The sequence below is a fragment of the Liolophura sinensis genome, chromosome 1, assembly GCF_032854445.1.
Source record: "Liolophura sinensis isolate JHLJ2023 chromosome 1, CUHK_Ljap_v2, whole genome shotgun sequence".
NCBI classification, from domain to species: Eukaryota; Metazoa; Mollusca; class Polyplacophora; order Chitonida; family Chitonidae; genus Liolophura; species Liolophura sinensis.
The window spans coordinates 82,343,683-82,358,514 of NC_088295.1; the positions used below are offsets into that span (position 1 = coordinate 82,343,683).

Genomic DNA, 14,832 nt, shown 5'->3' on the forward strand with positions numbered 1-14,832 from the left:
GTGAGGACAACAGCATTGGTGAAGGTTGAGCATGTGTGAGGACAACAGCACTGGTGAAGTTTGAGCACATGACGACAACAGCACGGGTGAAGGTTGAGCATGTGTGAGGACAACAGCACTGGTGAAGGTTGAGCATATGTGAGGACAACAGCACGGGTGAAGGTTGAGCATATGTGAGGACAACAGCACGGGTGAAGGTTGAGCATATATGAGGACAACAGCACGGGTGAAGGTTGAGCATATATGAGGACAACAGCACGGGTGAAGGCAAAGCATTATAACCGATCACTGGCAACCTGTGGATGGTTGTGAATTTTCCTCCCACCGTGATGCTCGTCGCCGTCGTACAAGTGAAATATTATTGAGTGCGGCCTAAAACACCAAATAAATAAATAACCAACCAAACGATCCCAAAGGCAACGCGTATGAACAATTGGCCTAACGGCAATGGAAAAGGAATAGTGTATGGCGTTCCACTGAGGCAGCACCATAAATGCGTCGGTAAAGGATTCATACGAGACACCTTCCTGTTATGTAAACAAAAACCGAGCTATGTTAAACGCAACCAACCAAACACTACTTATGGGACAGGACAGTTGTAGGTCAAAATGCTTCCCTGCATGACGATTTCATGCTGTCTACATTATACGTTAGTACTGCTAAACTTTGTGTAACAAGCAAACGCCATTAAACGGTTTCATTTCAAGTTTCTCAAACGTTGAGGGGTGATACGGCGAGGAGTTGTCATGCTGGGAGTGATACGAGAAAAATATTTCTCGCATCATTGCGAGCTTATTGATGAAATGTTGAGTACCGGAACATGTACATCACATGCATGCATGACTGGCTCTTCTGGAAATCATAATTAGCCAAACCTATAAAAGGACACTTATCTGTAACTCATGTATGTTATGTAAACAACTGAATACTTTAAGTATCGCTTTAACTGAATATCACAGAGATGTGCACTTTTTTACGCAAACGCTCTAAATATTAGACCATTGAAACGGTCCATATTACAAGAGTGAGTGAGTGCTTGTAATGTGCCTCCTTGTTGCAGAACGCATTTCCACCACTCTTTTATCCACCGCTGCTTCACTGAGACGACTTACCAAAGGCAAGTAGGAAGCCACGCCCGAGCCATTATACTGACACTAGTCAACCAGTCGTTGCACTATCCCCTTCACGCTGAACGTCAAGCGAGGAAGTTACAACTTCCTCTTTTAAGGTCTTAGGTGTGACTCGACCAAGGATTGACCCTGAATCTACCGATCCTGAAGCGGACATATTAAAAGAGAATCACTACATGGCATAAATAGCCCGACTTTTCCGGTTACTGTCACAAAGCTATCTGGATCTCTTGAAAAACCACAAATCGATGGATTTATTTATTTATTTGATCCGTGTTTTACGCCGAATATTTCACCTGTACTACGGTGGCCAGTATTTTAGTGGGAGGAAACAGGCCAGAACCCAGAGGAAACTCACGGCCATCCGTAGGTTGCTGTCAGACCTTTCCACGTACGACGGGAGACGATGCCAGCATGAGCTGGATGAACTCGCAGCGATCGCATTGGTAACATAGGCTCCTGGGCCATTGCGCTGCGGTGCCTCAAAATTTGAGACAAAAAATCACTAGAAAACGTAAAATAATTGCCATGACGCGTGACGGAAACCCACCACAAAGACAAAGCAGAAAAATAGAAGACTAGAAGAAAAATAGACAGCTTATAATTAGTTGTCAAATTTAACGTCCAAATACGCATGCCTGAATCGCGCAGGCTTATTGAGTGTCTCTCGGAACAGGCCCTAACCTACTGGCAATCGCGGGTTCGGCCGTAACCTTAAATCTGACAGATTGGTTCCTACACTAAACCTTTGTCAATTCAGACTGATACGTTTTGTGGTGGCAGTTCTGTTTGAGAGGTTTATTCGTTTGAATGTAGAATGAATGAATGAATGCTTGGGGTTTAACGTCATACTAAGCAAGGAGGAGTCATTAAGTGTGTGTACAAATACCCTGTCTTCTTGTGACGAGTCCATGGTGCCAATGAAATATCATGCTGAAGACACCAGACAAGATACCCCACCCAGTCACATTATACTAACACCGGGCCGACCAGTCAAACCATGCCGCCAAAGTGTCTTCGCCACTGAAGCATTGTGCGAAGACAAAAGACAACCCAACCAGTCTTGTTTCCCTGCCCTAACCTCTAAGTGATGAGTACTAAGCGAGACAGCAAGAAGTACCATTTTTAAAGGCTTTTGTTATTTTCCGACCCTGGTTTCATTCGAGGTCTCCAAACTTCGAGGCATACCAGTATTCCACAAGGAGGTAACAGAATTGTCCAAACGATGTCCAACATAAACAGAAAATTCTTAAACTTTAGTTAGAAATATTGTCATATGACATAAAATCAATATAATATAATATAATATTATCACAAATATTCATCACATTTATACCAGTGTGGCTGTTTGTTTAACAAAATATGTGACTCAATGACAATTCCAAGATTAAACACATCTAATAGTGTTCAAGGGCCCATGTAAAGTATATAGAAGTTTATGTTCAAAAATACTAATTTAGGCTGAGAAACTTAAATAATGTATAAAACCGACAGACTGATGACTGTGAAATTGCAATGCACAAATTTGTAAACATGTAAAAAAATTTATACACACAGTATAAATAAAGTTTTTTTTTTTAACATATACATACTCAAAATGTACACATAACACATTCTAAGCTTTGACAACAAACACCGAACACCAATACAGGCATTCAGAAACAGAATTTTTTGCAGTTTTTCAGGCAGGCAAAAAGACACAGAGTGTAATTGGTTACTATTTAAGAATTTACATGAACAGTTAAAATAAAACCCTGACTGAGGTAAATTGTCAAGAGACCAGGTTTTCACAGGTTATGCGTGACCAGCTATCACACTGTCATCACTGCTCCCGTTTTGGGGCTCTATGGTGTACATCTTTAATTACAGAGTATAAAACAAACATTAAATTATTACATTAAAAACAAATACTCCACCATTAATAAGTCTGTTCTGATTTTCCTCTGTATATTCACACTCTGCTTAACTCTGACCAATCAAGTCACAAGAGTAGAGCTCTAGCTGGTATGGGGTTAATTGTGGGTTTGCAAGGTACCTGGTGAAGGGTGAGGCTATAAACATGGAGCTTTGATCGGCTCCACTCATAAATGTGACTGTCGTCAAATTAGTGCAAACTTTTGGAGTATAGCACGAGGTAGCAATCAGATAATCACATACTACCTCTTTTCACTTAGAAGCATTTTCAAATTTTTTATCATATACATTCAATAAAACTATGCTCTTTTAAAAAAAAAAAGGAATTCAAAACACAGTTAGAAAATCTGATAACGTGCCAAAGCTGCATATTAAACTCAAGGTTAAAGATATTTCTTTGGAATGTTCCCACGTAATGATTTGTGAGCTGCTTGTGTTATGCTGACTACACCCCAGGCAATGGCTGATACTAGATAGAGCACAAGAACAGTTTGGAGGGCCATTGATGGGTACACAAGATAAAGTTGAGACCAGGTAATCCAGAGATAGAGTAGGGCAGCAGAACACCGGGCACATTCCAGCCAGCCAGCGTACCACCTGAAACATAAGCACATTGTCATTACCTATCACACACAAGCTTATTTCAGTCATCATATGTGTTTCGCTTTCATCAAGTCTTGGACTATTATAAGTTATATTTATCACGGATCAAGCCGAGTTGATAAGACAAGATGATCCATGCAACCGCCACTTTTTTGTTTAGTTCTAGCCCTAGAAGTTATTAAAGAGTCTATGAAATATTTATCAAATTTTTTAGACGTGTACCTCGGACTATCTCACCTGTTGTCATACTGAGCGCCAAATGAGGTAAGGGAGACAACTATGAAAACCAGGCCTATGTAGATCATGAACACCGACAGCCTCTGTGAACAGTGACATAAATGGAAAACTGTTTAGTTAGGTCTGGCCACATGTAGTTATCACATGTAGCTAACAGGAGTTGTACCTTAAAAGTAATTTTTCAATGGACTGCATAAGAACATAAACTGTAAACATGGACCTCCAAAATACTTTTTCCAGGTGTTCACAAATGAACTACATGTCCACCACATACATGAAGGGGATGGAAAGTTTTAGCACAAGAACATTCAAATACTGAAATCACCAAGTGAATTGTGTCATATTTTGTGGGTAACGATGATAATGTGGCCATTAAACACAAAAGAAGGAAGAAATACGCTATCAACGTTTTCCCTCTCTTTTGGGCACACATTACTTTTAATAAGGATGAGAGTAGTCTGTGAGGGTGAGAAGTGGGAACATAATAAAAGTTTAGATGTTATTTCCTTGCAAAGTTTTATAACGTACTGTATGTACAGTTTATACACGTTCTGTTGATGGCTGTTAGCAGAAGTCCATTACCTATAAGTATGCAACTTCCCTATAACTAGTGATCATAGCATTTTACACTTTTCTTCGATTTAACACATTATGTGACATATCTGCACATCCATGTATTTTACTTTCTCTCTATTGCTCAGCAACCCTTGTTCCATATGTGGTTGTGTTGAAAGAGACTTAAAATTATGACAATGGAAAGTTTTGTAAAATGAGAACAATGTCTTTGATAGTAACTACTAGTAGCTGCTTGGAAATATAAAAATAGTCAATGGGTTTTTAACTTCATAGCAACAATGATCTGCAAAATCATAGTTTTTAAATACGGTTTCCAAGGTATGACCAGTTCTTGTAGCTGCCCTTTATAATTAGATTTCCCATAATTTAGTTTACAATTTCCACCCAAGAGGGTATATTTCTCCACCAGGTGGTGTGATCTTCTACAGATGACGTAACATGTGTACTGTGCCATGGAGGCTAGCTACAAAGAAGTTGCAAGCTTCTGCCATTACACATACATTTTGGTGCACACTTTAATCTACTGTACACTGATGCCTACAAAATTAATAGCAAGAGTAAGTGTAAGACTTCCAAACTAGCACAACTCACTTACAGTTGTATTTGATGTCAAAATGAGGTAAAGGAGAATGCAGACAGCAAAATGGCTCCAAACATAAACAGTATGCCACATGGCAATACTAACATTGTACTTCTCAACTGGACACTCTACCTGCAAATAAAGCAACAATAAATGTGGTAATAGTCACACCAAATATCAACAGCTTAGCAATGGAAAGAGGTTCCTGGCAGTATCAAAACGAAGTATTGAACTTTACATCATTATAGGATCTTGCTCATGTCTGTTTTTCACAATAACCTGTTGTAAGCTCTTAAGCCACAAATCTTGAAAGAAACAGATTCTGGTGTGAATCCAAGTCCAATTATATACATTAGAAATTTTAATTCAAAAGATTTCAAACGAAACAGACGTAAGGGTAAGGGGAGATAACTCGATGAATGTGTGACGAGATAACAACAGCATTGAATCCTCATTTTATGTCTTAGTTGCCATCTGCCACAAGGGTTCTCATAATAATGAGCAGTTAACAAATGAATAAACGATTCTAGTGTACAAGAACCATTGGGACGAAACTGTGTGGAGCCTGGCAGAAACAACAACCATCCGCAGGTTGCTGGAAGACTTTCCCACATAGGGTCTACGGCTAAAGAGGAATGAAGCCAGCATGACCTGAATTTGAGCTCACAGCGATCGCCTTGGTGAGATACTCGTGTGTTGTTGTGCTGTGCTAGTATGCTAACCACTAGGCAGGTTTGCAAACAACACTTCCCTGGCTATAACACTTGATGGCATGAACACGTGTGAAAATCTCTCAAATGGAAATATTTACGAGGTAATGAAAAATGGCAATAAGGAGAAATGATTCCTCTCTTCAATTCTATTACAAATGTGACCTCCGCAATAGCTTGACAAAAAAGATGCCTAAATCAGAATAACTTTGACTAGAGTGCTCACAAAAATTCTTTGCTTTACTATGCCATACTTTATGGGTGAAGGAAACCAGTGCTGGGAGTATTAAAGCACTGTCCTTCAACAGGTGTCTGACAAACAGGCTAGATTCCAACTGCATACAAAATGCATCCTCAATCGACCAGTTAATTTCATAGGTCTACACAGTGTCCACATCTAATAAAGTGACTGCATATATGGTATATCTTCAACATTTCAACCACTGAAGCACTTTTTTCAGTGGAATTAATGCAAACAAGTATTATGAAAACGATACTAAAATTGATTAATTTGAGACGTTGAAGATGCAAGTTTTAGAAAACTGTGCAAATTATTTCTGTTCACCCCATAGTTCTTTAAGAATGGTGCAAAATATAGGAGGCAGAGGCCATTGAATTCATTACGTTATGTCACCATGATATGGCTGAAATATGTATTGTCATGTGATGTGACTTAACGTTTTAATTATTCTGAATAGCAGGAATGTTTATGTTTGTCTCACCTGTGGAATGTCCTCAGGGAGTCCAAGCCGGGGTTTCCCTGGGGCCCATCCAGGCCCCTTAAACAGGACCCCCAACCCCTCAAACACACTTTTTACCTCTGTCAGTCTACTGAGTATATACTTCAGGTGACAGAACTGAAAACAGGAAACAAAACTGACATTTCTCACGGTACTATGTAGATATGTATGAAATTAATGTGTAAAAAAATCCAAATTATTCCAATTCTGTAAGAACGGTCGGTTTGTTGTATTGTACATGTATCTCAGGTCAGCTTGAGAATGGCTGGCGTACAACTGAGGATCTCTGATCATCTGGGGCACAAGTGTCCTGACCACTCTGACCATTTCTCAAACTGACTTAATCCACTAGTTTACCCTCCATTCAATATACCACAGCTTTGTATTACTGATATTCAGTAACATTTCTGCCCACCTCACCATATCACAGCCCAGTATTCATACTATACCTGTGTGTACAGCAGACTCCAGGAGTTAAGACTGTGCACTAAACCATAAGCTATTTCTTCATTAGGTCTTTCTGCTTCAAATGTGCCTGTTAAAGAAGATAAACAATAAATAGAATTATTTTGTAATGTTTTCACTAATGAATTCTAAAAAGAATAATCATAATAACAAGCTTCTTTTACATGTACATGTAGTTTTAGTGACACCTTGGTTCTTACCAAAGATCCTGTCCCATATGATCAGAACACCTCCATAGTTCTTGTCAATGCAGTACTGATTCCTGCCATGGTGGACACGGTGGTGACTGGGGGTGCAGATTATATACTCAAGGAAACCCAGACTTTTCACCACCTATACCATGTACAACACAAAAGAAACATTCTTAAGGTAAACTATAACCTTCGTGATAAAGAATCAAATAGGCAAATTTACTAATGCATAAAAGCTGATTTGTGTATTTGCCACAAGTATTACAACGCCCAATGTTATTTGAATAAGACCTTATTCATGCTGTAGTATAAATGGCCTAGCAGGGGACAAGATGTTCTCGAGATATATTCCACTTCCGTGGCACCTGTTTGCTTTATGGACTCAGGTATCCTACCTGTAGCTCAATGATCAAAAGCCAGAGGAGAAATTTAAGCAAATGAGCCAGCGACAGTAGCTTTCCTTTTTGTTACAAATCTAAGAGTATGGTACATGTGTATGCAACAAGTTTTATTCATGTTACATGAAGAACAACATAGGTGAGAAATTACTTTATTATATCATTAACAGAAGACCCTTACCTCTGTGTGTACCCAGAACTGATAGAGAAGGTTTAGCTGAATATGAACCAGGAAGATAGATGGTGGGAGAAAAAGAGCCAGTGGCATGTAGAACACCTGAGCAATGAAAAGATAGGTAAAGATTCAAATGTAAAATATCAACAAAACAATACAGTTACACATCATAAATATATTTTCAATTTATATCTCATGGGCTGAAATAACATGCTCATTTCACACTTTGTCTGAGATAAATAATTAAGTCACATGTGCATCAGAACTGCTGCACCAATGCCTTCACCCCTCAACAAATCTTCTCTCTCATCTATCCTCACCTCTTGCACTTTTGCATCTGTCCTCACCAACAGTTCCCTCCCCTGCTCATTCCTACTCACTCCACCTGTAAACTAATCTCCTCTGCACTGTCACTGTACTTAGTTTAACCCAGACTTGGTTTAACCCACCATCATATCTCTCCTCCGGCCCTTCCACTTACCCTACCTAGCCTTGCACTAATCCACCATCAGACCTCTCCTCCGCTGTTACTCACCCTCCCTATCTAGCCTCGCCTAGCCTTGCTCTATAAAACCCACCATCATATCTCTCCTCTGGCCCTTCCACTCACCCTACCTAGCCTTGCACTAATCCACCATCAGACCTCTCCTCCGCTGTTACTCACCCTCCCTATCTAGCCTCGCCTAGCCTTGCTCTATAAAACCCACCATCATATCTCTCCTCCGGCCCTTCCACTTACCCTACCCAGCCTTGCACTAATCCACCATCAGGCCTCTCCTCTACTGTCACTCACCCTCCCTATCTAGCCTCACTCAGCCTTGCTCTAACCTATCATTCCATATCGCCTCCCTTGTCACTTACCCACCTTATCAAGCCTCACCTAGCCTTGCTTTAACCCACAATTCCAGCTCGCCTCCCTTGTCACTTATCCACCTTATCAAGCCTCACCTAGTCTTGCTTTAACCCACAATTCCAGCTCGCCTCCCTTGTCACTTAGCCACCTTATCAAGCCTCACCTAGTCTTGCTTTGACCCACAATTCCAGCTCGCCTCCCTTGTCACTTATCCACCTTATCAAGCCTCACCTAGTCTTGCTTTAACCCACAATTCCAGCTCGCCTCCCTTGTCACTTATCCACCTTATCAAGCCTCACCTAGTCTTGCTTTAAGCCACAATTCCAGTTTGCCTCCCTTGTCACTCACCAACCCAATCTAGCCTCACCCAGCCTTGCTCTAACTCACCATCAGATCTCTCATCCCTTAACACAAACCCACCCAATCTAGCCACACCCAGCCTTGCTCTAACCCAACATTCTATCTCTCCTCCCTTGTCACTTACCTACGCTATCTAGCCTCACCTAGCCTTGCTTTAACCCACCATTCCATTTCTCCTCCCTTGTCACTCACCCACCCTGTCTAGCCTCACCAAGCCTTGCTCAAACCCACCATTCCATCTCTCCTCCCTTGTCATTCAACCAACTTATCTAGCCATACCCAGCCTTGCTTTAACCCACCAACAGATTTCTCCTCCCTTGTCACTCACCCACCCAATCTAGCCAACTCTAGCAAGCCTCACCCAGTCTTGTTCTAACCAACCATTCCATCTCTCCTTCATTGTCACTCACACCTCACCCACAATTCATGGCCTTCCTCTAGCCCATACTATATAGTCTCACAATGGTCTAGTCCACCTTCTACACACTCTTATCATTCAAGAAACCCACCCAACTTGCAGATGCAGATAGTGTATAAGTTGTTATTATGTTACCCATGAGAAGTACTTCTGGAAGGCTGACTGGCGCAGAGCTGTGGTGAAGTTGTAGTCCTGTGAGCTATGATGTGTTTGATGACTTGCCCAAATTATATTCACTTCTGTAACAAATAAAACCAGATGAAGTTTGTATTGATTTACGTTTATCACTAATCTTCCAAGCATTTTATTTATTTTCACATTTTAAGTGTTAAATGTTGCAGACAGAATATTTATCCAGTAGAGAGGTTGTTAATAAGAAGCTTTTGTGTGGAAATTTAGATAGAGGTGATCTTGGGCCTTTATACTCAGTACTTTTAACCATATGGGTCCACCATAGGCCAACACTAAAATCAGGCATGGTTGACATCTGCACGTCACAAATGTAAAACTTTTATAACAGTGATATACATGTAAGGGTTTCAAAATGTAAGGGCAAAATTACATTTTCTCTGAACTGAGCTTCTGACAGCTTACTAAACTTTAGCAGATTTAAGGAAGATTCTCTGGGGAAAGTTTCACAACTGCATGCACACACTAAGATTCCTTTTGGGGATATTTGTCATATGATTGAAAAATTGTTAAGTGTGACATAAAACCCAAAGCATACATACACACATACATACATGTATAACTTCGGAATATTAAGATTTATAATATTATATCTCAAACTGATAAAATGTCACATTAAAAACCATAACATTTAACCGATGTCTATCCTAAAGTGTTTGCTAAAATGTGGGATAGATGTTTACAGTGGAGACATATGTGGATGTGGTAGAGATTCTCATACATGTATTTACCCTAAATGACCATAAATTTCAACAACAAAAGTGCATTTTTAGAAGCAAATAAATGTCATAAAATACTATTTTTAGAGTTGAAACTTACAATTTTCCAGTAGAATATCATCTCACGCTCCAAGAAAACCTCAAAACACCATTGTAAAATCAATACAAATCTCAGAACCAGGAAAAATGGGCACGTTGATCATGGACGAAATTTAGTGTACTCATTTATTACATTGGTGCTTTATGCTAACACTGAAGAATATTTAACTTATTCGAGGTGACCAGCATTACTGTGGGAGGAAGCCGGGCAGAGCTCTGAGAAAACCCATGACAATCCGCAGGTTGCTGGAAGAGAACCGTAGAGGAAGCGACTGTATTGGTCATAGGGTCATAGTGCTACACTAGCACACTAAACATTTAGCCACAGAGCCACGTCCCCAACCCCTCCACCCCAGTATTCACATGGTAAAAATACACATATATATACAGAGAGACCACATGAACAATGCCTTACCATGCCCAAACCTGTGAACCCAGTAGTAAGCAAAGTCTACCCCAGTCAGGGTGAGACACCAGGTATATGGAGAATTCCAGGGTAGTGTGATGATGTTAAAGTGATGATAGGCCCAGACAAAGGCAGATAGCTCCACTGGACGAAACACCAAACTGAAACATGTACACACACATTATACATACTGAATGGTCAAACGGCTGTTATTTTAATGTAAACAAAAAGAAAGGTTACAAACAAATGTAGCATGATGTTGATTTCCCCCACCCTCATAATATTCTTATGCTTTATACAAAATACCAGGCACTGCCCTTTATTAGGGTACTGCTTTATACTGTGATTATTCTTTCTGGTTTTTCCCTAAAGCTTAGAGTACTTTTTTTATTGATTCATTTTGCATTTTTAACCTCTATATAAAATGTCCAACTTTGTTTCATACTGCTTTGTATGACATTTTTTTCTTTAATTACATAAAGACCAATGTACAGACTGACCTATGTAGCAGTGAAACCAGCCCAGCACTTAATGAACTCATACCATCATTTGCCCTAGGAAGTGGTCTCCCTTGAAGAAAGAGGATAAGACACTCGATGATGATAAGGCTGACAAAGAAGGGGAACGCCTGTGATAAAAATAATACACAATAAATCCATCTTAAGCCATAAAACACTAATACACGTACATGTACTTGAATTATACACCAGTTCTGTATTGTAATAGGTTAATGCCTGAGAACAAAAAGTAGTTTTATCAGCATAGTAACATACAGCTCAGTGTTCAACAAACACATCATCAGAGGGACACATGAGCCTCCAGTTAAGGAGAGGAAGACAGAATAGGAATAATGCAGCTTTATTTCACAAATACCAGACAATACAAAGAGCCTCTGTAACACTGGAATAACAATTAGGCAACAGAGCTGAATTTATGTATGTACGCCAAAAATATAAGTTACCATTTTACGTGATTATGCACATATTTTACACAGTGACAAAAAATAAATGTCAGCCAGATTTCATTTAATGATAAATGAAAAAGGTTATGCTAACCAAACTGAAAGTAATATGAAACTGCATAGTTAATGTCAGAGAGTACATGAATCAAATTACTTAAAAGCTACATGTATGTAATATTTCGAACAACAGCTACTTAGACTCGTTAAAATTGAACTTTGATAGATTACAATTTAGCATACCCAAAGCCCATCCTCATTGCAGCGGCAAGTAAACAGTCAGTGACTCCATATTACTGCATGGGCCAATATCAGTCCATCAACAAAACCATGGCCAGACTTGTATACATCCAACAGCCATTGACACCATCCACAACATACACCAAATTCTGACAATGTCTTGTCTTTCTGGCAAATGGCTTGTCACACCCTAATGTATATTATGCGACTACTCTGTGCATGAGCCCATCAAATAGTTTACATAGGTGTTCTCATGTGTCATAAGTAGTAAATCCACACAAGCATGAAACTAGTGGAAACAGGATAAATTCTAACTCCAACAGCCATGTTTGAATGCACACGCCTCAAAGCACAAACAAGGGAGATAACTACTGAGATTACTAGCCATTAGTATATTTTGTAAATCTTTAATCTATTCTTTAAATGTTTGGGAATTATTTATTATTATTATTCATCAATATGGACTATGGGTTCCTGCTATGTCATTATTGGTGAGATCGATTTTAAGCAATTAGCCAGTATGCGTATCAAAAGGTGTAACTTGCCAAATAGTAGCAGTGATAACTGTATACATGATTCGTTTCCTGTGAGGAGTATGCATTCAAACATGGCGGTTGGAGTTCAAATTTATCCTGTTTCCACTAGTTTCATGCTTGTGTGGATTTATCACCGATAACACATGGGAACACCTACCAGTATCTGGCATTAATAGCTGAGACGACTATGGCTATGGAGAAACAAATTATTTGGTACAAAGCCAGCAAATGCCAAGCAAAGCATATGGAACAAGACAGGGCTGTGATAGAATTAAGAAATAATGTTCGCATCAGGGAAGTCTACCGGTAGTTTTACATCAAATCAATGTGGAAGAGATTATATTGACCTAAAATTTGTAAACTTTTCCACATCGATTTGATGTAAAACTACCATTAGACTACCCTGACGCGAACATTATTTCTATTCTATTACCTTGGTAGCAGCAAAATGTTTTCGTAATTATAACAAAAACGCCATTGCAGTATAGACTAACAGCAAAAAACGCCCCCACTTTCCCTGACACCTTGTTTTCGTCCAACCAAACGTTCTAAAGGGGCATAACCTAATTCTGGCGAAACCATGATGTGTTTTACAGGGGGTGTTAAAATGCGATGATAAATATTATCAGGGTTATATTATTAATGTTATCAGGGTAGGCTTCGGTGAGACAGGCACGGTGTCAAACAGTGCCACACTGACAGTGAGCAGGGGAGGTCCCTCATTGCTGGCAGTAAGAGTTCGGGCAGGTCAAAAGATTTCCCAAACTTTGTCTGACACAGCTAAGGGAGCTGGAAACCTCTGGCATCAGCAAAACGACAACAAAAATGGGGAGTTCAACTGTTTAAACATAATTAAAGTTTGACTTATATACAAAAAAATAACTGAAACACACCAAATTAGGTTAACAATAGTTTGATACTGAATTTTATTTGGTTTGTCTGTGTAAATTCTTTGCGGTCGTGTTGTATTCTGTACCAAATTCATAAACACTGGGTAATGTATGTTGAAATAATGAAGCACTTCAGTACACAGTTTCAATTCAATGTTAATTTCTCAACATATGTTGATAAATAACAAAACAATAAGAGCATCATAGATATGTGTTTATGCTAATTATAAGTAAGCAAATAAATATATTATAATTTATATGTTGAAGGCATCATGAGGATAAATATGATTTGCGTTTATAGTATTGTGAAATACAATGGATGAATATCACAATTTAAATTTGATATGACGCAATCTGTACAAAGATACATGTACATTAAACCCGCCACGTGCATATATTTCACTCAGCACGCCGTATCAGTTACGTAAAATATATGCGTCACACTCATGCATAAAGGTCACATGATGTACCAAATTTGAAGATCTGGGTTAACGGCAATATATATTGGCGGCAGTCAGAAAATAGCGTTTGCAGAGAGAAAACATGAGTAAACTGACTGAACACTGCAAAAAAAAAAACAACAGTTTAACACGGATAAACATCAAACAAGGATTGGGAGTCTATATTGCCATCTGTATGGTATTGCTACTGTTACATGTAACATTACAGTCGACAGCATCGGGCATTTGCACAGGGAGTGGCGTGACTGACATGAGAGTATTTTCACTCAACGGCATTTTCACTTTCAGCATTTTCTAATAACACACCTGAAGGTTGCAGGATATTGCTGATTTCAAGGCGTTTTGAAACGGACGGTTTGGTGACATAACTTCGCACACTGGAAGACCCTATGGTCTTTAAATTATCTGTAACCTGATACTTTTCTCCTTTAAAGTAAACGCTCGCTCCGACAGAAAAAAAAATAATTGTTTCTTTGTTTGTATCTGTCGTCTGCTTTATTCAGTGTAAACAACAACCTCTATCTACACATAGAACTACAATAGACCCGTCCAGAAGTCGAATGCTTTTGTCTCGTGATCCGGGTATCTAACGTCTCAGATAGTGTACACCTGGCACAATGCCGAGCAATGCGTTGTATGTAATAAAAAAGAATCAAAGGGCAATAGAATGCGTAATCACAGCCCTACAGAGCTATGATCGATGCTTATCTCACCTGTTCTACATATCCTGGGACATCTTCCAGCTTTTCATATGATGTTTCATTGGGTAAAACAAGATAAAAAAGTCTTCTATAACCCAATGAAAGTGCGGAATTTGACATAATTTGTAAACGTCAACTATTAACTTCTTGTACACACAGGCCTACACATAATAAAGCATCTGAAACGACGATGTGTTGAGATGACGAGTCACGAGGCGGACTCGTACATATATATTCCATACATAATTTAAACGTACCGTAGACAAAGTACGAGTGGTCAGGC

The 14,832-nt window shown here is 39.3% G+C and overlaps 1 protein-coding gene across 3 annotated transcripts; it reads right to left on the minus strand.

The window, feature by feature from the left end:
* Positions 1-2,090: 2,090 nt before the first annotated feature.
* LOC135478528 (alkylglycerol monooxygenase-like) lies at positions 2,091-14,732 on the minus strand. 3 transcript variants are annotated; one of them, XM_064758630.1, is made up of 11 exons: positions 14,562-14,732; positions 11,264-11,391; positions 10,773-10,924; positions 9,486-9,589; positions 7,726-7,821; positions 7,156-7,288; positions 6,940-7,025; positions 6,473-6,607; positions 5,146-5,172; positions 3,885-3,967; positions 2,091-3,641 (listed from the first exon to the last, which is right to left on the minus strand). In XM_064758630.1, the coding sequence occupies exons 1-11, from the start codon at positions 14,667-14,669 to the stop codon at positions 3,428-3,430; spliced, it is 1,266 nt and encodes a 421-aa protein (XP_064614700.1). In that variant the 5' UTR covers positions 14,670-14,732; the 3' UTR covers positions 2,091-3,427. The 3 variants fall into 3 exon arrangements, with proteins under 3 accessions (XP_064614700.1, XP_064614699.1, XP_064614701.1); XM_064758629.1 differs by having other exon boundaries at positions 5,056-5,172; XM_064758631.1 differs by having other exon boundaries at positions 5,056-5,172; positions 11,264-11,333; positions 14,562-14,699.
* Positions 14,733-14,832: the final 100 nt, after the last annotated feature.